This window comes from Nerophis lumbriciformis, linkage group LG10 (genome assembly GCF_033978685.3).
Source record: "Nerophis lumbriciformis linkage group LG10, RoL_Nlum_v2.1, whole genome shotgun sequence".
NCBI classification, from domain to species: domain Eukaryota; kingdom Metazoa; phylum Chordata; class Actinopteri; order Syngnathiformes; family Syngnathidae; genus Nerophis; species Nerophis lumbriciformis.
In genome coordinates, this window is record NC_084557.2 from 52,404,955 (window position 1) to 52,428,213 (window position 23,259).

General features: G+C 39.9%; 1 protein-coding gene across 15 annotated transcripts in view; it reads right to left on the bottom strand.

Annotated features, from left to right (window-relative positions):
- The window catches only part of c2cd5 (C2 calcium dependent domain containing 5), a 110,909-nt gene that overhangs the window by 44,828 nt on the left and 42,822 nt on the right, over positions 1 to 23,259 (bottom strand). For 8 of the 15 annotated variants that reach the window (XM_061969411.2, XM_061969412.2, XM_061969410.2 and 5 more), the window contains 2 exons: positions 11,366 to 11,480; positions 1,928 to 2,026 (listed from right to left, as the gene is read on the bottom strand). In XM_061969411.2, coding sequence (XP_061825395.1) covers positions 1,928 to 2,026; positions 11,366 to 11,480 — 214 coding nt within the window. Of the gene's footprint in view, positions 1 to 1,927; positions 2,027 to 11,365; positions 11,481 to 16,590; positions 16,645 to 23,259 lie in introns of all 15 variants that reach the window. The other 7 variants (XM_061969417.2, XM_061969408.2, XM_061969418.2 and 4 more) reach the window with 1 other exon arrangement.

Here is a 23,259-nt window from a genome sequence, read left to right on the forward strand (position 1 = left end):
GCATGCTACACACTACAGCAGGGCTATTGAGGCCACACTAGTATTTGAGCCCAAGGACTTCATCCAGACAAAGGAGAGCTCCGCCACTCGGCGGAGGAAGCTCATTTGGGCCGCTTGTACCCGTGATCTTGTCCTTTCGGTCATAACCCAAAGCTCATGACCATAGGTGAGGATGGGAATGTAGATCGACCGGTAAATTGAGAGCTTTGCCTTCCGGCTCAGCTCCTTCTTCACCACAACGGATCGATACAGCGTCCGCAATACTGAAGACGCCACACCGATCCACCTGTCGCTCTCACCATCCACTCTTCCCTCACTCGTGAACAAGACTCCGAGGTACTTTAACTCCTCCACTTGGGGCAAGATCTCCTCCCCAATGCAAATTAATGCAAATTGAGTAGTATTTCAACCCTACACTGTGCATTCCTCCATCACATGCACAGATAATTCCCAGCCTGCTACACACTACAGCAGGGCTATTGAGGCCACACTAGTATTTGGGCCCAAGGACTGGTAAGTGTTGATGATATTACTGGGGTAAATATAATTGATTTATGGTATTTAAGTGTAATAGCTTGTTACTGTATGACTGTAGACTACTCCAGCAGACTTCCACTCAAGCTAGCTAGCTGTTCCTGCACTTGTTCAATGATTTTGGGGCCAATATTGTTAGAATAATTATGTATATATTATCACACTAACTTTAGTATGCTTAAAGTCCGTTGCTTTAGTTATTTAGCTATTGTGCTCAAGTTGGACTTTTTCTAATGTGAGCAAGGGCAAATACTTCTTGTCTGAGGGGTGGCCTCAGCTGTAGATGTTATCTTTGTGTGAGCCCGCCAACAGCCAAGGACTTCAACCGACTTCAGCGAAGATGGGATGACGGCACGCGGACGAGGCAGAGACTTCAAGGACCTCAACAAGATAAGATTCCAACACGCAGACGAAGCGGGGACAAGGCGGAAAGCACAAGGCCCCCAGAACATTCCGTCACGTATCGCGCGTCCTGGACCTGCTTTGCATAAAATATGTGACCACTCCTTTTAGAGGCGGCCTTAGTATTGTTGACTGTGGAACTCCTGAATAAAAAGAGGGACGCAAGAGCTGGACCTTAGAGCGTAGGGCGAGACTGTGACTAAGGGTCCGGCTCCATGCGTTCTCCTCATGAGCTAAATTGAACTCTGTCTCTGATTGATTCCTTGCTTCTTGTCTGATTAATAGATGTCATCAGTGTTTGAACCTGACAAATATCTCTAGCTAGCTAGGTTTATGTACCACCACAGTCTCATAATGAACCCAAAATATTTCTCCGTTAGCCGTGATGCTAATTTTCTCTATGTTAAATCCCATTCATTTATGCTAACAATGTTAGCGATCCGAATTGACCTTTTTTGTAATGTGTAAAGTTCAACTAGCAAATAGTAAATCAAAAGGTGTAGTTTCCTCTGCCTTCTGTTGTCATACAAGAATGTAGCTTATAGTTTGATTTAGCATGCTGATTGACTGTTCATTTATTCATTTAGCCTATTTCTATTCATTTGTCCATCAGTATAATATTTTTAAAGACTACTCCAATTGTTTAACTGACTATTTATATCTGTGTGTGGCATTGCATTAGTGTTTTACAAGCTTCTCATCTTATTATACAGAATAAGATGGACGGTGTCCAACTTTGAATAATCAAAAAATGGTCAAAATTTCCAAACTTCCCGAGCTTAACTTCCCGTGGTAAATTTCCGGAAATTTCCACCCATAGTCAGACCACACTACTCTTTCCAACTAGTACAAACTGCTTATTTACTCTCACAATACACGTTGTAATGTAAACATGCCCAATCTAATTCGATTCACAAATGCCAAACTCTGAATGAGGTCTCATTAGATTGTGCAGGTGTGCTTAATGCGCCGATCTCTGGATGGAGACAACCTGTGTTCTGTGCTTCCAACGTCCAAACAGCCTTCACGCATGTAGCGAGGATTCAAGATGGCTGCCGTGCCAGACGCTGACAGGATACACACCTCCTCGCTGCATTAAGGGAGACAGAAACAATGGAGAATGGTTCAGTGTGTTTCTTGGTTTGCGCCAGTCACATCTGAATTAGGGATGTCCCGATTCAGGTTTTTGCACTTCCGATCCGATACCGATATTGTTTTTGCATTTCCGATCCGATACCGATACTGACCGATACCGATACTGACCTATCCGAGCATGTATTAAAGTTTAAAGTTATTTAGCCTACTTAGTTGTCAGAATCATGTTGAAAAGGGTTTTAGTACTCTTGATAACAACTAGCCAGCTGAATTAGGGGAGTTTGAATAATACACAATGGTTGGTAACAAGAAACTGACCTGTTTATTCAAGGATAAACACAAAATAGACAAAATTATACATGACAAACAGAAATGGCATCATTGAACTAGGGCTGGGCGATATGGCCTTTTTTTAATATTGCGATATTTTAAGGCCATATTGCGATACACAATAGATATCTCGATATTTTGCCTTAGCCTTGAATGAACACTTGATGCATATAATCACAGCAGTATGATGATTCTATGTGTTTTGATTGATTGATTGAGACTTTTATTAGTAGGTTGCACAGTGAAGTACATATTCCGTACAATTGACCACTAAATGGTAACACCCCAATAAGTTTTTACACTTGTTTAAGTCGGGGTCCACTTAAATTGATTCATGATACAGATATATACTATCAGATATATACTATCATCATAATACAGTCATCACACAAGATAATCACATTGAATTATTTACATTATTTATAATCCAGGGTGTGGAGGGGGGTGCCGGATGTAAGTGTCAAAAAGACAGCCAAAAGAGTTTGATATGAGAATAAATGTAAAGTTAAAATATAGGGTAGAAATGCACCCATTTGCAGGAAATGTAGTCTTGATTTTCAAAATGTTCTTTCAAGGCTTGCATGTCTACATTAAAACATTCTTCTTCATACTGCATTAATATATGCTACTTTTAAACTTTCATGCAGAGATTTTTTTTAAATGTCTCAAAAAAAAATTCAGTGTTGACAGCTAGATTTTTGTGGACATGTTCCATAAATATTGATGTTAAAGATTTATTTTTTTGTGAATAAATGTTTGGAATTAAGTTGATGAATCCAGATGGATCTCTATTACAATCCCCAAAGAGGGCACTTTAAGTTGATGATTACTTCTATGTGTAGAAATCTTTATTTATAATTGAATCACTTGTTTATTTTTCAACAAGTTTTTAGTTATTTTGATATCTTTTTTTCCCAAATAGTTCAAGAAAGACCACAACAAATGAGCAATATTTTACACTGTTATACAATTTAATAAATCAGAAACTGATGACATAGTGCTGTATTTTACTTCTTTATCTCTTTTTTTCAATCAAAACTGCTTTGTTCTGATTAGGGGGTACTTGAATTAAAAAAATGTTCACAGGGGGTACATCACTGAAAAAAGGTTGAGAACCACTGCCTTAGAGGGAGCGTTGCTCGCACGGCTGCGCTAGCATCACAGCTAGCGTTAGCCATGCTGCTACCTCTCTGCTCGGGGAGGACGTATACGTATGTGACGTATGACGTGACAGTATGTGACGTATGACGTGACAGTATGTGACGTATGACGTGACAGTATGTGACGTATGTCGTGACAGTATGTGACGTATGTCGTGACAGTATGTGACGTGTGTAAGAAGGTGCGCTTGCTGTCTGTGAGAGGGAGACACAGGAAAGAGTGAGAAGAGCCTGTCGTGTAATGCCAGCAGCTAAAAGCAACTGTGTCAGAATCCACAGACGTGTGGATGTGTTGAAGGTGTGCTGGAAAATGCGGAACGGAAATTACCGAGCAGCAGAAAAGTGGAATGTATTATTTAAATCGGTGCGTTGGAAAACACGGACCGGAGTTTTTTTTTTAAACTGGATCTGGATCGGCATTTTCCCATTCCTTGCCGATACGCAATTTTTGGCAAATATCGGCAGCCGATCCGATCCAAATATCGGATCGGGACATCCCTAATCTGAATGACCTCATATATTGACCTCCGCTCTAATAGACGCAATTATTCATCAGATGTATTGTCCACTGGATCAAATTAGGACAATACTACTTTTTTGGTAGGTGGCTATGGCTCTGCTCGGGCCCTATTGAAATTGCTGTTTATTCTTCTATACAGTACGTTTGAAAACCTTTTTGAGGCCCTTAAAATTCACGAAAAGTCCCCAAATTTTGCAGGCGCATAATCAATCAATCAATCAATCAATGTTTATTTATATAGCCCTAAATCACAAGTGTCTCAAAGGGCTGCACAAGCCACAACGACATCCTCGGTACAAAGCCCACATAAGGGCAAGGAAAAACTCACCCCAGTGGGACGTCGATGTGAATGACTATGAGAAACCTTGGAGAGGACCCCCCCCCCTCTAGGGGAGACCGAAAGCAATGGATGTCGAGTGGGTCTGACATAATATTGTGAGAGTCCAGTCCATAGTGGATCCAACATAATAGTAAGAGTCCAGTCCATAGTGGGGCCAGCAGGACACCATCCCGAGCGGAGACGGGTCAGCAGCGCAGAGATGTTCCCAGCCGATGCACAGGCGAGCGGTCCACCCCGGGTCCCGACTCTGGACAGCCAGCACTTCATCTATGGCCACCGGACCTGTGCCCCCCACCCCCCCTCCACAAGGAAAAGGGGAGCAGAGGAGAAAAGAAAAGAAATGGCAGATCAACTGGTCTAACAGGGGGTCTATTTAAAGGGTAGAGTATACAAATGAGTTTTAAGATGGGACTTAAATGCTTCTACTGAGGTAGCATCTCTAATTGTTACCGGGAGGGCATTCCATAGTACTGGAGCCCCAATAGAAAACGCTCTATAGCCCGCAGACTTTTTTTGGGCTCTGGGAATCACTAATAAGCCGGAGTTCTTTGAACGCAGATTTCTTGCCGGGACATATGGTACAATGCAATCGACAAGATAGGACGGAGCTAGACCGTGTTGTATTTTATACGTAAGTAGTAAAACCTTAAAGTCACATCTTAAGTGCACAGGAAGCCAGTGCAGGTGAGCCAGTATAGGCGTAATATGATCAAACTTTCTTGTTCTTGTCAAAAGTCTAGCAGCTGCATTTTGTACCAATTGTAGTCTTTTAATGCTAGACATAGGAAGACCTGAAAATAATACGTTACAGTAGTCGAGACGAGACGTAACGAACGCATGAATAATGATCTCAGCGTCGCTAGTGGATAAAATAGAACGAATTTTAGCGATATTACGGAGATGAAAGAAGGCCGTTTTAGTAACACTCTTAATGTGTGATTCAAACGAGAGAGTTGGGTGGAAGATAATACCCAGATTCTTTACTGATTCGCCTTGTGTAATTGTTTGGTTGTCAAATGTTAAGGTGGTATTATTAAATAAATGTCGGTGTTTAGCAGAACCGATAATCAGCATTTCCGTTTTCTTGGCGTTGAGTTGCAAGAAGTTAGCGGACATCCATTGTTTAATTTCATTAAGACACGCCTCCAGCTGACTACAATCCGGCGTGTTGGTCAGCTTTAGGGGCATGTAGAGTTGGGTGTCATCAGCATAACAATGAAAGCTAACACCGTATTTGCGTATGATGTCGCCTAGCGGCAGCATGTAAATACTAAAGAGTGTAGGGCCAAGAACCGAACCCTGAGGAACTCCGCACGTTACCTTAACATAGTCCGAGGTCACATTGTTATGGGAGACGCATTGTATCCTGTCAGTAAGATAAGAGTTAAACCACGACAAAGCTAAGTCTGACATACCAATACGTGTTTTGATACGCTCTAATAAAATATTATGATCGACGGTATCGAAAGCAGCGCTAAGATCAAGAAGCAGCAACATAGATGACGCATCAGAATCCATCGTTAGCAGTAGATCATTAGTCATTTTTGACCTAAGGAAGTGCTTTTCAACCACTGTTGAAAGGCAGTGTTTTTCAACCTAGTCTGCCGTGAGATACAGTCTGGTGTGCCGTGGGAGATTATGTCATTTCACCTAACTGGGTTAAAAATATTTTTGGAAAACCAGTAATTATAATCCGCAAATAATATGCCGTTGTTGAGTGTCTGTGCTGTCGAGAGCTCGGCAGAGTAACCGTGTAATACTCTTCCATTTCAGTAGGTGGCAGCAAGTAGCTAATTGATTTGTAGCTGTCAGGAACATGGTTTGTCGTGATCACAATATGCAGGCGACAGCGGGAGGCAATGTGCAGGTAAAAAGGTATAAATGATAAATGATAAATGGGTTGTACTTGTATAGCGCTTTTCTACCTTCAAGGTACTCAAAGCGCTTTGACACTACTTCCACATTTACCCATTCACACACACATTCACACACTGATGGAGGGAGCTGCCATGCAAGGCGCTAACCAGCACCCATCAGGAGCAAGTGTATCTAACACTTAAACCAAAAATAGACAAAAGGCGAATGCCGCTAAGAAAAGGAATTCAAGCTTAGGGAAGGCTATGCAAAATTAAACTAAAACTGAACTTGCTGCAAAGTAAACAAAAACAGAATGCGTTCGTTATGTCTTGTCTCGATTACTGTAACGTATTATTTTCGGGTCTCCCTATGTCTAGCATTAAAAGATTACAGTTGGTACAAAATGCGGCTGCTAGACTTTTGACAAGAACAAGAAAGTTTGATCATATTACGCCTATACTGGCTCACCTGCACTGGCTTCCTGTTCACTTAAGATGTGACTTTAAGGTTTTACTACTTACGTATAAAATACTACACGGTCTAGCTCCATCCTATCTTACCGATTGTATTGTACCATATGTCCCGGCAAGAAATCTGCGTTCAAAGAACTCCGTCTTATTAGTGATTCCCAGAGCCCAAAAAAAGTCTGCGGGCTACAGAGCGTTTTCCATTCGGGCTCCAGTACTCTGGAACGCCCTCCCGGTAACAGTTAGAGATGCTACCTCAGTAGAAGCATTTAAGTCCCATCTTAAAACTCATTTGTATACTCTAGCCTTTAAATAGACCCCCCCTTTTTAGACCAGTTGATCTGCCGTTTCTTTTCTTTTCTCCTCTGCCTCCTCGCCGGGTTATTCCGGTTCCGGTGACCATGGATGAAATGCTGGCTATCCAGAGTTGGGACCCGGGGTGGACCGCTCGCCCGTGCATGGGTTGGGGACATCTCTGCGCTGCTGACCCGTCTCTGCTCGGGATGGTCTCCTGCTGGCCCCACTATGGACTGGACTCTCACTACTTTGTTAGATCCACTAAGGACTGTTCTTTCACAATATTATGTCACTCAACATCCATTGCTTTCTGTCTCCCCTAAAGAGGGGGGGTTACCCACATATGCGGTTTCTCATAGTCATTCACATCGACGTCCCTTATGTGGGCTTTGTACCGAGGATGTTGTTGTGGCTTGTACAGCCCTTTGAGACTTTTGTGATTTAGGGCTATATAAATAAACATTGATTGATTGATTGATTGATTGATTGAATGCTGGACGACAGCAAAGACTTACAGCGCGTGGAGCAGACGGCGTCCACAAAGTACATCCGTAAATGACATGACAATCAACAATGTCTCCAGATAGAAGGATAGCGTCTGCGCAACTTAAATAGTTTTGATTGCCAAAACAAAGCAGGTGCGGGGAATAGCGTTCAAGGAAGATATTAAACTGCTACGGGAAAATACCAACAAAACAGGAAAAGGCACCGAAATAGAAGCGCAAGACAAGAACTAAAACACGACACAGAAAAAATGTCAAAAACCTCAAAATAAGTCAGGGTGTGATGTGACAGGTTGTGACAGTACACCTACTTTGAGACAAGAGTTATAGTGATGCATGGTTGTTATGGTTTGAATTCATATCCAACAATTGCGAAAATGACTTTTTATTGTCAATATCGGCTGCTGAGTTTCATTTTTCAATGATTTCTGCTGGTTGTGTGCCTCCGCATTTTTTCAATGAAGAAAATGTGCCTTGGCTCAGAAAATGTTGAAAAATACTGGCAAAAGGTTTGGCAAAACATTATATATTTTGGGAGTCAGGTAAATGAAATTTCAAAATTGGCTCTCTTGCACCACCTTTAAAATTTAAAAAAATTAGCCCGTCCTACCAGTTTCACGTATCGACACGAAAATCGCAGGAGACATCCATCATGACGGAACATAAAAGTCTTAGGAACCCTTACATGAAAACGAACAGGGCATCTTGGTATTCGTCTTCCCTTTTTCGGCGGACAAAAGGGGTCTTACTTTAACGACCTTCCCCTAGGGACTTTGGACAAATGAGTCGCGGTTAGAATTAAAGATACTACACATATAGCCGATGATAAATTGCGAACACATTTTTTCTACACCATAAGATGTGGCCGTGGTATGGCGACAAACTTTGCTACGATGGTTTTTGGACATTTTTCCGCAAAAAAAGGGGCTCGTATCTTACCCAACTTCCCCTAGGGACTTTGGACAAATGAGTCGCGGTTAGAATTAAAGATACTACACATACAGCCGATAATAAATTGCGAACACATTTTTTCTACACCATAAGATGTGGGCGTGGTATGGCGGCAAACTTTACTACGATGGTTTTTGGACATTTTTCGGCCAAAAAAATGGGCTTGTATCTTACCCAACTTCCCCTAGGGACTTTGGACAAATGAGTCGCGGTTAGAATTAAAGATACTACACATATAGCCGATGATAAATTGCGAACAGATTTTTTCTACGCCATAAGATGTGGGGGTGGTATGGCGACAAACTTTGCTACGATGGTTTTTGGACATTTTTCGGCCCAAAAAAAGGGGTCATACTTCAACAAACTCCCCCTAGGGACTTTGGACAAATGGGTCGAGGTTAGAATTAAAGATACTACACATATAGCAGACGATAAATTGCGAATACATTTTTCCAACGTGATGAGATGTGAGCGTGGTATAGCGCCAAACTTTGCTACGATGGTTTTTAGCCAAAAAAATGAGGTCGTACTTTAACAAACTCCCTCTAGGGACTTTGGACAAATGAGTCGCGGTTAGAATTACAGATACTACACATACAGGTGATGATAAATTGCGATTACATTTTGCCTACGCCATAAGACATTGCTCCCATGGTATGCCACAAAACAAACGTTAATAACTCAGCTCCACAAATTCAGATCTTGATATAATTTGGTAGAAATGATAATGATGACACCCTGAAATGCCCGATGGGTCAGTACCAGAGGTGGGTAGAGTAGCCAGAAATTGTACTCAAGTAAGAGTACTGTTACTTTAGAGATTTATTACTCAAGTAAAAGTAAGGAGTAGTCACCCAAATATTTACTTGAGTAAAAGTAAAAAGTATGTTGTGAAAAAACTACTCAAGTACTGAGTAACTGATGAGTAACATACACACACACATATGTATGTGTATATATATATATATATATATATATATATATATATATATATATATATATATATATATATATATATATATATATATATATATATATATACATACACATACATACATATACATTGATATATACAGTATATAATTTATATGTATTTATTTTGCTGTTTTTGTTTACATGTTAAAGATGTTTTAATGAATATACATGCATGTTTAACATATATAGATTCCTTTCTTTCATGAAGACTAGAATATAAGTTGGTGTATTACCTGATTCTGATGACTTGCGTTGATTGTAATCAGACAGTAGTGATGATAACGTCCACGTTTTCAAATGGAGGAGAAGAAAAGTTCCTCCTTTCTGTCTAATACCACATGAAAGTGGTGGGTTTTTGGCATCTTATTTGTACAGCTTCCATATTCGTTTTTATACACTTTACAAGAAATATATTGGCGTCAAACTCCTTAGCTTGCTAGCTTGTTTGCGCTGGCTTTCGGAGACTCTTGTTTTGAAAGCGCAGGCGCGATGGAGCGGCACTTTTATTGTGAAGACAGGAACTGTGCAGTCAGTCTTTAGGCTTTTGACGGGATGTACGGTTGAAATAAAAAAGTATCTTTTTTCCTTCACACTTTTGATTGATTGATTGGAACTTTTATTAGTAGATTGCACAGTACAGTACATATTCCGTACAATTGACCACTAAATGGTAACACCCCAATAAGTTTTTCAACTTGTTTAAGTCAGGTCATGTGACCACCTGGCTCTGTTTGATTGGTCCAACGTCACCAGTGACTACATCTGATTGGTGGAACGAATGAAACGTCACCAGTAAGGCAGGCACTTTGAAGGTCTGTCTGACAGACCAAAACAAACAAAGCGTGCATTAACAGATCGATAAAAATTAGTAGCGAGCTGAATGTAGATAAAAGTAGCGGAGTAAAAGTAGCGTTCCTTCTCTATAAATATACTTAAGTAAAAGTAAAAGTATGTTGCATTAAAACTACTCTTAGAAGTACAATTTTTCCCAAAAGTTACTCAAGTAGATGTAACGGAGTAAATGTAGCGCGTTACTACCCACCTCTGGTCAGTACCTGTTCATACTTATTCGTAGTGGGTGGGGCCTAGCGGCAAAAACTGCCCCACGCATTCATCAAACAGTCATTTCTGCACTTTAGTTGATCAGAGAAGGATACTAAACTGATGGGTGATGACAAATTTTGCAAATGATAGCACTTTGATCTAACTGGTTCGCCACCAAAAACGAAACAATAATTCTGTTTCACAAGTTCAGATCTTGATCCCACATATGATGAGTCTGAAGAGGCTTTATTTCATTTTATTTCATGTTGAATTTTAAATTTAAATTTTTAAATTTTAAATGTATTTATTTTATTTAAATTGCTTTGTTTTTTCTTCTATACATTTGGACGCCTTTTTGAGGCCCTTAACATGCACAATGCGTCACCATATTTTGCAGGCGCGTCAGGTATGGCAAAAAAATGTTTATTTTGCGAGTCCCGAAATTTTTGGTGGTGAGTCAGAGTCGGGATAGACATGGCCACTAGTGTCATGCGTGTCGGCAGACACGGGGGAACCCGGCGGTGCAACACGAGCGAGGGCCCGTTCATTTACTTTAAAGTGACCTCATTATGGCTGGTGTTTGACGTCTTTACTACAACACATACTGCCTAAAGCTGCAGACATGCTATCTGTAAAGCTGCAGTTTGGGTTGCATTTGAAAAGGGAAACTTATGCCATGAAAAGGAAAAGTTGCAAAACATTTAAACAGTGACTTAAATAGATTTAAGGATTAGGAAAAAAATATTTAATGACTGCTCACATGAGAGAGACAAACACCTGGTATTTTCTGCAGGCAATTCAATAAACATTAAAATACGCTACGTTTAGAAAACTGTTTTTGCAGAAAACAGAGCTTTACAAAAGAGAAAAGGGTGGACAGAATTCCATACCAAATGCTGGTGCTTTCACTGTATCCAACAACAGCGTGGCAAGCAAGAGCTTTGGCGTGTGACTTGATCTCCTGTCGTATCTCCTCCCACCAGGCATCACGGGTCTCTGGCTCGTCTGCAAAAAAAACAAACAAAAAAAAACATACCCAATCAAATAACATCACATATTATGATTGGATGAATTCAGCAAGTCAACATTAAACCCAATTATTGTTCAAAAGAAAGACATGCCAACATGATATTTGACATATATCTTACAAGAGCTCCAGAAAATAAACAGGCAGCAAATATTCTGCAGGTTGTATTTTCTGGTTATTTGTAGAGGACCACTGTGTTCCAAAGCAGGCCAAAATGAAGTTTGTAAAACAAAGAAAATTTATGACAACTTGAATGTAGAGATGTCCGATAATGGCTTTTTTGCCGATATCCCGATATTATCCAACTCTTAATTACCGATTCCGATATTAACCGATACCGATATATACAGTGGTGGAATTAACACATTAGTATGCCTAATTTTGTTGTGATGCCCCACTGGATGCATTAAACAATGTAACAAGGTTTTCCAAAATAAATCAACTCAAGTTATGGAAAAAAAATGCCAACATGGCACTGCCATATTTATTATTGAAGTCACAAAGTGCATTATTTCTTTTAACATGCCTGCAGCTTGGAATTTGGGACATGCTCTCCCTGAGAGAGCATGAGGAGGTTGAGGTGGGGTGGGGGTGCCGGGGGGGGTGTATATTGTAGCGTCCCGGAAGAGTTAGTGCTGCAAGGGGTTCTGGGTATTTGTTCTGTTGTGTTTATGTTGTGTTACGGTGCGGATGTTCTCCCCAAATGTGTTTGTCATTCTTGTTTGGTGTGGGTTCACAGTGTGGCGCATGTTTGTAACAGTGTTAAAGTTGTTTATACGGCCACCCTCAGTGTGACCTGTATGGCTGCTGACCAAGTGTGCTTTGCATTCACTTGTGTGTGTGTGAAAAGCCGTAGGTATTGTGTGGTTGGGCCGGCACGCAAAGGCAGTGCCTTTAAGGCACGTCCCCAATATTGTTGTTTGGGTGGAAATCGGGAGAAATTGGAGAGAATGGTTGCCCCGGGAGATTTTCGGGAGGGCCACTGAAAGTCGGTAGTCTCCCGGGAAAATGGGGAGGGTTGGCAAGTATGACTGGGAGACACTACTTACAGCGGCATTTTAAAAAGTCATAAGTTTTACTTTTTGAAACAGATATATTTCCGATATTACACTTTAAAGCATTTATCGGCCGATAATATCGGACATCTCTACTTGAATGCAGATGTTGATGATGCTGATGAAGATGAAGGCAAACCCATTGAAGAGATTACCTCTGTTTACATGTGGGATTTTAAATAATAGCTATATTAAGAGAATGGATATTTTCATTTGAAACCACATTGCCCCTCACTCTATTTAATCAGCCACCATGAAAGAAAGGAGGCATTAAGGTAAGAAATACTTAACGAGCAGTGTTGGGACTAACGCGTTACAAAGTAACGCGTTAGTGTAACGCCGTTACTATCGGCGGTAACTAGTAATCTAACGCGTTATTTTTTATATTCAGTAACTCAGTTACCGTTACTACATGATGCGTTACTGCGTTATTTTGCGTTATTTTTTATGTAGCATCGGCTAGAAACTGAGAAGATCTGAGTGTTGCAGCGCTGCTGAAGAGGCGACAAAAAAGAGGCGCGCCGCGCGCTGTCTGTGTGTACGTGTGTGTGTGTGTGGGAGGGGGCGTGTCTGTGTCTACTATCAAGACGTCATGGCGAACCCCGAAGCAGAGTTTCTTAAAATGGAGATATTTTCAGTACGTTTCTTTTATCGACCACAAAGAAAAGAACATTTTAGTTGAATGTAAGTTTCAAATATGCTGAAACAGCTACAAAAACAACATGCTTTGACGAAGCTAGTAAAGAGACACACACTTCACCTCCACCTCCAACAGCGGCTGGATTTTAATGAGGCACTGCACACTGAAGGTACACACTCTGTCAATTCTCTTATATACTCTTTCATTTTAGACTTTTAGAGTGTTTGATTATCACATCACTCTAAATGTTTAGACTATAAAGTTCACAAACCTAAAGAGGGATACTAGTGGGCCAGACTAATATTTCCTTTTCTCTAAACTAAGTGGGGAAATGTGTAGAGTGTTCTGGGCTTCAGACATGATTTTATTTCAGAATTCCTTGAGATAAAAAAAAAACCGCCTGGTTAGGCTTTATGTATGTAGTGTGTGCCTTTCTTGTTTTACAGCTATGTTGTTATTATGCTGTTTGTTACTTATGTATGTTATGTTGCAGCTATTTAAAATAGTTTTGTCAATTTGTTCTGGTCTGAAACAAATTGGCCCTTTAAAACATATCTTTGTCTTTGTGTGTTGTATGTAGAGCACATTGCTTAGCAGAGTTCAGTGATGCAAATGCATGTCAAGTTGATCAACAGATTGTATTATTCTCCAGTGCAATAACAGTACTAAAATGAAGGCTAAAAGAGCATTAAATGGGGCCTTAAAAAAATTAAAAAAAATATATAAGTAACTAAATAGTTACTTTTCACAGTAACGCATTACTTTTTGGTTTAAGTAACTGAGTTAGTAACTGAGTTACTTTTGAAATAAAGTAACTAGTAACTGTAACTAGTTACTGCTTCGCAGTAACTAACCCAACACTGTTAACGAGTATATGAAAAAACATGACTTCAGTTACGCCTTCATCATACAGGTAAAAGCCAGTAAATTAGAATATTTTGAAAAACTTGATTTATTTCAGTAATTGCATTCAAAAGGTGTAACTTGTACATTATATTTATTCATTGCACACAGACTGATGCATTCAAATGTTCATTTCATTTAATTTTGATGATTTGAAGTGGCAACAAATGAAAATCCAAAATTCCGTGTGTCACAAAATTAGAATATTACTTAAGGCTAATACAAAAAAGGGATTTTTAGAAATGTTGGCCAACTGAAAAGTATGAAAATGAAAAATATGAGCATGTACAATACTCAATACTTGGTTGGAGCTCCTTTTGCCTCAATTACTGCGTTAATGCGGCGTGGCATGGAGTCGATGAGTTTCTGGCACTGCTCAGGTGTTATGAGAGCCCAGGTTGCTCTGATAGTGGCCTTCAACTCTTCTGCGTTTTTGGGTCTGGCATTCTGCATCTTCCTTTTCACAATACCCCACAGATTTTCTATGGGGCTAAGGTCAGGGGAGTTGGCGGGCCAATTTAGAACAGAAATACCATGGTCCGTTAACCAGGCACGGGTAGATTTTGCGCTGTGTGCAGGCGCCAAGTCCTGTTGGAACTTGAAATCTCCATCTCCATAGAGCAGGTCAGCAGCAGGAAGCATGAAGTGCTCTAAAACTTGCTGGTAGACGGCTGCGTTGACCCTGGATCTCAGGAAACAGAGTGGACCGACACCAGCAGATGACATGGCACCCCAAACCATCACCCAACCATGCAAATTTTGCATTTCCTTTGGAAATCGAGGTCCCAGAGTCTGGAGGAAGACAGGAGAGGCACAGGATCCACGTTGCCTGAAGTCTAGTGTAAAGTTTCCACCATCAGTGATGGTTTGGGGTGCCATGTCATCTGCTGGTGTCGGTACACTCTGTTTCCTGAGATCCAGGGTCAACGCAGCCGTCTACCAGCAAATTTTAGAGCACTTCATGCTTCCTGCTGCTGACCTGCTCTATGGAGATGGAGATTTCAAGTTCCAACAGGACTTGGCGCCTGCACACAGCGCAAAATCTACCCGTGCCTGGTTTACGGACCATGGTATTTCTGTTCTAAATTGGCCCGCCAACTCCCCTGACCTTAGCCCCATAGAAAATCTGTGGGGTATTGTGAAAAGGAAGATGCAGAATGCCAGACCCAAAAACGCAGAAGAGTTGAAGGCCACTATCAGAGCAACCTGGGCTCTCATAACACCTGAGCAGTGCCAGAAACTCATCGACTCCATGCCACGCCGCATTAACGCAGTAATTGAGGCAAAAGGAGCTCCAACCAAGTATTGAGTATTGTACATGCTCATATTTTTCATTTTCATACTTTTCAGTTGGCCAACATTTCTAAAAATCCCTTTTTTGTATTAGCCTTAAGTAATATTCTAATTTTGTGACACACGGAATTTTGGATTTTCATTTGTTGCCACTTCAAATCATCAAAATTAAATGAAATAAACATTTGAATGCATCAGTCTGTGTGCAATGAATAAATATAATGTACAAGTTACACCTTTTGAATGCAATTACTGAAATAAATCAAGTTTTTCAAAATATTCTAATTTACTGGCTTTTACCTGTATAAGGGTGTGTTTCAATAGTCTCATGAGGCTTGGCTCCAGTTTTATTTAAAAAAAAAAGTGCTTATTCCAAAGAGCTTCATTATTGGCAATGTTCTAAATGACTCACGTATCAAAAAGGAAGCTACATTAGAGTACTGAGTCGCACCCAGTGTCACCCGACATACTGAGAGAAACATGACAAGATGGGATTGGGGAGAACTAAAGATGAAGTGAAGAAATGAAGAGAGATGACTGATTGTCAGCCATCTGGGCCCATGAGCGGCTTCCTTCAAACCAGAAGCAGAATGTCACACAGGCAAAGGCTAAGCACAAATGTGCACGCTTATGGGCAGAGGAGGGCCATATTCATTAAACACATCAATCTTTTTAATAAATATTTCCTAAGGTGTCAAATCAATCTTAGGCAACCTTTCAAGCTACCCATCCAACCTTTTCTCATATGAATACGGCCCAGTGAGTAGTGATTAGGAGTGTGCATGCCTGGTCAGTGGTTCTGAGTCACAAAGTCAACCTCCTGAAACCTCATCCGGCGGGGTCTAGGCAGGTTGAAGCGCAACGCAGCTTCAGGGAAGCCGTTAGAACAGCGTTAAGAAAGAGCTGCAGCGGGATGAGCCGGGTGGGGTAGGGCGAGCGTGGGTGGCGGAAGGATTTACCAGGCCAGGCTGGGTGGGGTGAGGACACAGCGCATGCTCGACTCAGCTCCACACGCACATTCACACAGATAAGAGGAAGGAGAATGACAGCTCACTGAGTTTTATGCCGTACTAGCATTCGTTTTGGATAACTGGACCTAACATGGTGTGCATTTAGTTCTATTTAATAAAAGGCCTCGTCCACCTCACTGAGCTGCCAGCACTCCCGTGGGTGAGAGCAGTAAAAGTAGGGAAATACCTGCCGTGACACTATTCCAGTCAAGCAGTTTGTATGAGCGCGTGTTACCCAAGGCTGGGCCAGAACACACCGTTAGTACAAGAAAGAGAGAGACAGGGAGAAAGAAACAGAGAAGAAACAGTCTAACACACAACAGCAGCACTCCATGGACTCGAGGCATTATCAGACAGCACTGGTTCACTAATGCAAAATGTACTACAATCTCAAAGATGAAAAGCCAAGGAGAAAAATGTTTGCCTCAAGATATATAAAGCGATCAACTCTTTTTCCTAATTTAACTGCAAGCAAAGCTGCAAATGACAATAAAAGGGACAATTCTGTTATCATTGCTTAAAAACACACCTACTGGAAATATTCAAAAAGTTATCCCGTGTACAAAATATAATGCATATTGCATACCTGCCAACTTTTGAAATCAGAAAAACCTAGTAGCCAGGGTCCAAGGGCCGCAGGCCCCGGTAGGTCCAGGACAAAGTCCTGGTGGGGGGTTCCTTCGCCCCCCGACGCAAAATGATTATTAGCATTCAGACAGGTTAAAATGTTGCTAAAACCATCACTTTTCTATCAGTCACAGTGACTTTTCAAAACAAAAATATTACAGCAAAAATCATATGGGTTGATTGACATGTTTATTCTGTAAGCTAACTTCAATAGTTTGAAATTATTTTGACAGTTAATGCCAGTTATCCTGTCAACCTTTCACAAGACTTCAATTTGTTAATTGGAAGTATAAACAGTATAAACACTTTTTACAGTAAACAAATGGTAAAACAGTACTAAACAATTCCATTAAAAAAAAAATTGGTGTCATTATTAACTTTCTGTCCAAGCTTGTATAATCTACTGCCTTGTTCAATTGTAAAAAATACTCTGTGCCTAAAATTCACATTTCTATCACAATTATCATACTGTAAACATGGTAAGCTAACTTCATTAAAATTAATAGTCCTGTCAATAGCATGGAATTACAATTCAAATGTCGTTTTTTTGTAAGCCTTTCAAAAGAATTCAAAATATGAAAAATTCATGAAAATTAATTTAAGCCATCAGACACTTGAAAAGTGGGTACATCACATCTCTAATGTAATCATTTGAACTTTTCAACAGAAATAGCACTGCAAAAATATTAAGGACATACTTCTGTATTTTGGTAGTTATGCTGTCAACATTTAACAAGATTTCTTCAACTTGGACTTGAAAGCATAAATAGTATAAACACTTTTAACAGTATAACAGTACTAAACAATTCCAATAGATAACATTGGTGTCATTACCTTTTTGTGGCTAAAATCCAAATTTATTCTATCAGATTGATCATACTGCAAAAATGATATGGTAACTTTATGATAAGTTTACTTGAAGTGGCATAAAACACTGAAAGTGATTGTTCCTATAACCCCTTTGTTTCAAATGTTTGTTCCACTTGTGGCAGTCGGGCACCAGCATACCGTCTTTGACAACTTGAAGTGGCATAAAACACTGAAAGTGATTGTTCCTATAACCCCTTCGTTTTAAATGTTTTATACCACATCAAGTTGTCAAAGACGTGCTGTGAAATACAGCCGACAGGATTGCGCACCAAACACGAAGCAAGGCCAAAGTGCATGCATGGTGCAGGAGAACAAAGGACTTCTTTCATTTAAGGTTTGTGATAAACCATCAAACTCATTCGTTAAAAGGACTCTATAGTAATATAAAGTGAGTTTTTCTGGACATTATCATGCAAGAAAAGTTTATTTTTGGGACCGCGATCACCGCGTAATGATTTTTAAAGGTTGCATTACAAACATTTAACTGTCCCATGTAATCAGCCAGTGCGATTGGAAGTCCATGCTCAATTATTGCCTCCGTAAATAAAACTTCGGCATTTATCACATCCAAAGAATCTGTTTGGGCGACGAAAAACGTTGAAAGTTTTCCACTTGTATCGCTAGCAACGGCATTAGACTTGTGTTTTTTTGTCCCAACGTGGTCTTTTACATCGCTAATTCCTCCATGTCCGATCGAAAAATCTTGTCTGCACAAGGTGCAATTCGCGTAGTTCTCACCCTTTTTTTTTTTAAATTAATGAAAAACCGTATTTTTTATCACTGCAACCGTAACCCGGAATAGGTTGATGAAAACCGTACTAATTACGGGAAAACCGGAGTAGTTGGCAGGTATGATATTGTGAATGCTCCAGTTAAGGCCTCTATTTCATTTACTGCCGAGTCTACAAAAGTCTTATTTTAAAAAACAACAACATTTAAAATGATTAATTTGAAGAAAAAACATTGTAGATAAGAACACTGTTTCGTGTACCTCAAGTAGAAACCGAATGTGCATATAAAAGCAAAACAAGCATTATAAACTAAGTAATATGGCAGAAAGAAATTAATAAATAAATGAAAATTGTGCAAGATAACACCTTACGAACATAAGAGATAAACAAATAAAAACAAATGTAAGAATTTTGCAAGATGACACCTGATGGCCTTAAGACGTAACTGCACTTTTTGTCCATATAGATAAAAATAGTGCTCTTATATGAGATCTAGTATTGCACATTGGGCTGCACGATTATGGCCAAAATAATCATCACGATTATTAATCACGATTATTTACTATGTTATATAAAACAGTGTTGGGGTGGGGCGTGAACGCAACACCATCATGTCATTTGTAATGTCGAATAAAAAGGCTTTAGATAATAGATATTATCCATATATTCAAAGACAAACATTTGTGTGTTTTTGTTCATTAGTAGTATTACCATGTCAACTTTTTCTCATTACATGATGCCTTCATCTCTATTTTTACATGATGATAGAGAGAGGTATTTTTTTAAAGTTATGTACATTTACATGAACTAAATGTAGTTATATGTTGTATCGGGACAGATCCATAAAGAGTATGAGCAGAAATATGTCATATAGGAATTAACAGTACAACATAAAACATGAATAAAATGCTATGTCACATGAATAGTTTTTAAAGTAATAACTTTGTGAAATGGAAAAAAAATGCCACAACTAATGTAAAACAAACATGGTGTTTACTTTTTGTTATTAATATAAAGCAGTATGGCTAATGAAGATAAGGCCATTTAAACAAGCTTTGTTCATCTCCAACAACAGTTTGGCCACCAAAAATAAACAGGAGTGATACCTCCAACATCTAATACACAATCTTTGTGCGTCACTAACAAAACTCAGCGTGTTGATACTTCACAGCCTACATTCAATTTGATGAGATGACAAAACATTTGAGCTAGTATTGATGTTATTGCAACAATGACAAAGTGAGCAGTTACATGAAGGACCAGTGACCGTCCCAGTAAACAAAGGGCATGAATTTCTAAACAAGTTGTGGCAACGTTCCCCACACATGGCCTGCTGCTTGGTAACTTTCAGTCACAGCAGCTGAGTGACATCAAGTATTTTTCTCCTTCGCTGTGTACTTTTTGTGTGGGAATGTGTCTCCAATATTGTCCAGACATGTCACCAACTAATACCAGCAGTGCGCTCTTAAACGCACACAGAGACTCCACAGTAGTGAAGCCAGTGAAATTAAGTAAAAAAAAATATATATAATCGGCTCCGCTTACTCAAAGGGCAAATCTCCTGAGCAAGGACTCATACCTGCCAACTTTTGAAATCAGAAAAACCTAGTAGCCAGGGTCCAGGGGCCGCAGACCCTGGTAGGTCCAGGACAAAGTCCTGGTGGGGGGTTCCGACGCAAAATGATTGATTGCATTCAGACAGGTTAAAATGTTGCTAAAACCATCACTTTTCTATCAGTCACAGTGACTTTTCAAAACAAAAATATTACAGCAAAAATCATATGGGTTGATTGACATGTTTATTCTGTAAGCTAACTTCAATAGTTTGAAATTATTTTGACAGTTAATGCCAGTTATCCTGTCAACCTTTCACAAGACTTCAATTTGTTAATTGAAAGTATAAACACTTTTTACAGTAAACAAATGGTAAAACAGTACTAAACAATTCCATTAAAAAAAAAATTGGTGTCATTAACTTTCTGTCCAAGCTTGTATAATCTACTGCCTTGTTCAATTGTAAAAAATATTCTGTGCCTAAAATTCACATTTCTATCACAATTATCATACTGTAAACATGGTAAGCTAACTTCATTAAAATTAATAGTCCTGTCAATAGCATGGAATTACAATTCAAATGTAGTTTTTTTGTAAGCCTTTCAAAAGAATTCAAAATATGAAAAATTAATGAAAATTAATTCAAGCCATCAGACACTTGAAAAGTGGCACATCACATCTCTAATGTAATCATTTTAACTTTTCAACAGAAATAGCACTGCAAAGATATTAAGGACATACTTCTGTATTTTGGTAGTTATGCTGTCAACATTTAACCTACTCAGTGGCCTAGTGGTTAGAGTGTCCGCCCTGAGATCGGTAGGTTGTGAGTTCAAACCCCGGCCGAGTCATACCAAAGACTATAAAAATGGGACCCATTACCTCCCTGCTTGGCACTCAGCATCAAGGGTTGGAATTGGGGGTTAAATCACCAAAATGATTCCCGGGCGCGGCCACCGCTGCTGCCCACTGCTCCCCTCACCTCCCAGGGGGTGATCAAGGGTGATGGGTCAAATGCAGAGAATAATCTCGCCACACCTAGTGTGTGTGTGACAATCATTGGTACTTTAACTTTTAACTTTAACTTTATTCAACAAGATTTCTTCAACTTGGGCTTGAAAGCATAAATAGTATAAACACTTTTAACAGTATAACAGTACTAAACAATTCCAATAGATAACATTGGTGTCATTACATTTTTGTGGCTAAAACCCAAATTGTATCGCTAGCAACGGCATTAGACTTGTGTTTTTTTGTCCCAACGTGGTCTTTTACATCGCTAATTCCTCCGTGTCCGATCGAAAAATCTTGTCTGCACAAGGTGCAATTCGCGTAGTTTTCACCCTTTTTGGAAGGGATAATTATTCCCGGATAGGCTTTTGAATATTCTTCACGGAATGACTGCAGTTTTCTTTTCGGTTTAAGACTCGTTTGCGATTTTTCTCCGGCTGATTCCATGATTGTTCGCTCGTTTGGAAACAATGGCAACAGGTGCCTCGTGCTTGGCAGCGGTGCTATAAATAGCCTCGCGCATGGAATTCGGAATGGCTCGATAGGAAGTTACGGGAAGCAGTGTCGATTGTCATTGTTGTTACGCGATTTCGTGAATAAAACGTTTAAAAATATATATTTTTTAATTAATGAAAAACCGTATTTTTTATCACTGCAACCGTAACCCGGAATAGGTTGATGAAAACCGTACTAATTACGGGAAAACCGGAGTAGTTGGCAGGTATGCAAGGTCCGTGTAGTTTCCGCCATGTTTTCTAACGGCACAAGTGCCCATGCACCGGCGCTGCTGCGACTGTTTACAGGAAAAATTCATTAACAAATGACAGATATTCGGTAATTAAAAATGAAATTTCTTTCTCTCTCGCATTTGAAAAGAATTGTCACATCTCTCTCTCTCGCTCTCTCGCTTTCAAACTCGCTCTCGCATTTGAAAAATATTGTCACAGCTCTCTCCCTCTCGCTCTCTATCGAACTCGCTCTCGAATTTGTAATTGTAAATAATTGTCACCCCTCTCTCTCTCTCTCTCTCTCGAATTTGAAAATAATTGTCACCCCAATAATTGCAATCGAATCGATTCATGACAAATTCATAAACAAATGACAGATATTGGGTAATTAAAAATGTAATTTCTCTCTATCTCTCTTGAACTCTCTCAAATTTGAAAATTGTCACCTCAATAATTGGAATCGAATCGATTCATGAAAAATTCATTAAAGGGGAACATTTTCACCAGACCTATGTAAGCTTCAATATATACCTTGATGTTGCAGAAAAAAGACCATATATTTTTTTAACCGATTTCCGAACTCTAAATGGGTGAATTTTGGCGAATTAAACGCCTTTCTAATATTTGCTCTCGGAGCGATGACGTCACAACGTGACGTCGCATCGGGAAGCAATCCGCCATTTTCTCAAACACCGAGTCAAATCAGCTCTGTTATTTTCCGTTTTTTCGACTGTTTTGCGTACCTTGGAGACATCATGCCTCGTCGGTGTGTTGTCGGAGGGTGTAACAACACGAAAAGGGACGAATTCAAGTTGCACCAGTGGCCCAAAGATGCCAAAGTGGCAAGAAATTGGACGTTTGTTCCGCACACTTTACCGACGAAAGCTATGCTACGACAGAGATGGCAAGAATGTGTGGATATCCTGCGACACTCAAAGCAGATGCATTTCCAACGATAAAGTCAAAGAAATCTGCCGCCAGACCCCCATTGAATCTGCCGGAGAGTGTGAGCAATTCAGGGACAAAGGACCTCTGTAGCACGGCAAGCAATGGCGGCAGTTTGTTCCCGCAGACGAGCGAGCTAAACCCCCTGGATGTCTTGGCTCACACCGTCCCGAAGATGATCAAGAGAAGAATATCGACCCTAGCTTCCCTGGCCTGCTGACATGAGGGTATGTCTACAGAATATATTAATTGATGAAAATTGGGCTGTCTGCACTCTCAAAGTGCATGTTGTTGCCAAATGTATTTCATATGCTGTAAACCTAGTTCATAGTTGTTAGTTTCCTTTAATGCCAAACAAACACATACCAATCGTTGGTTAGAATGCGATCG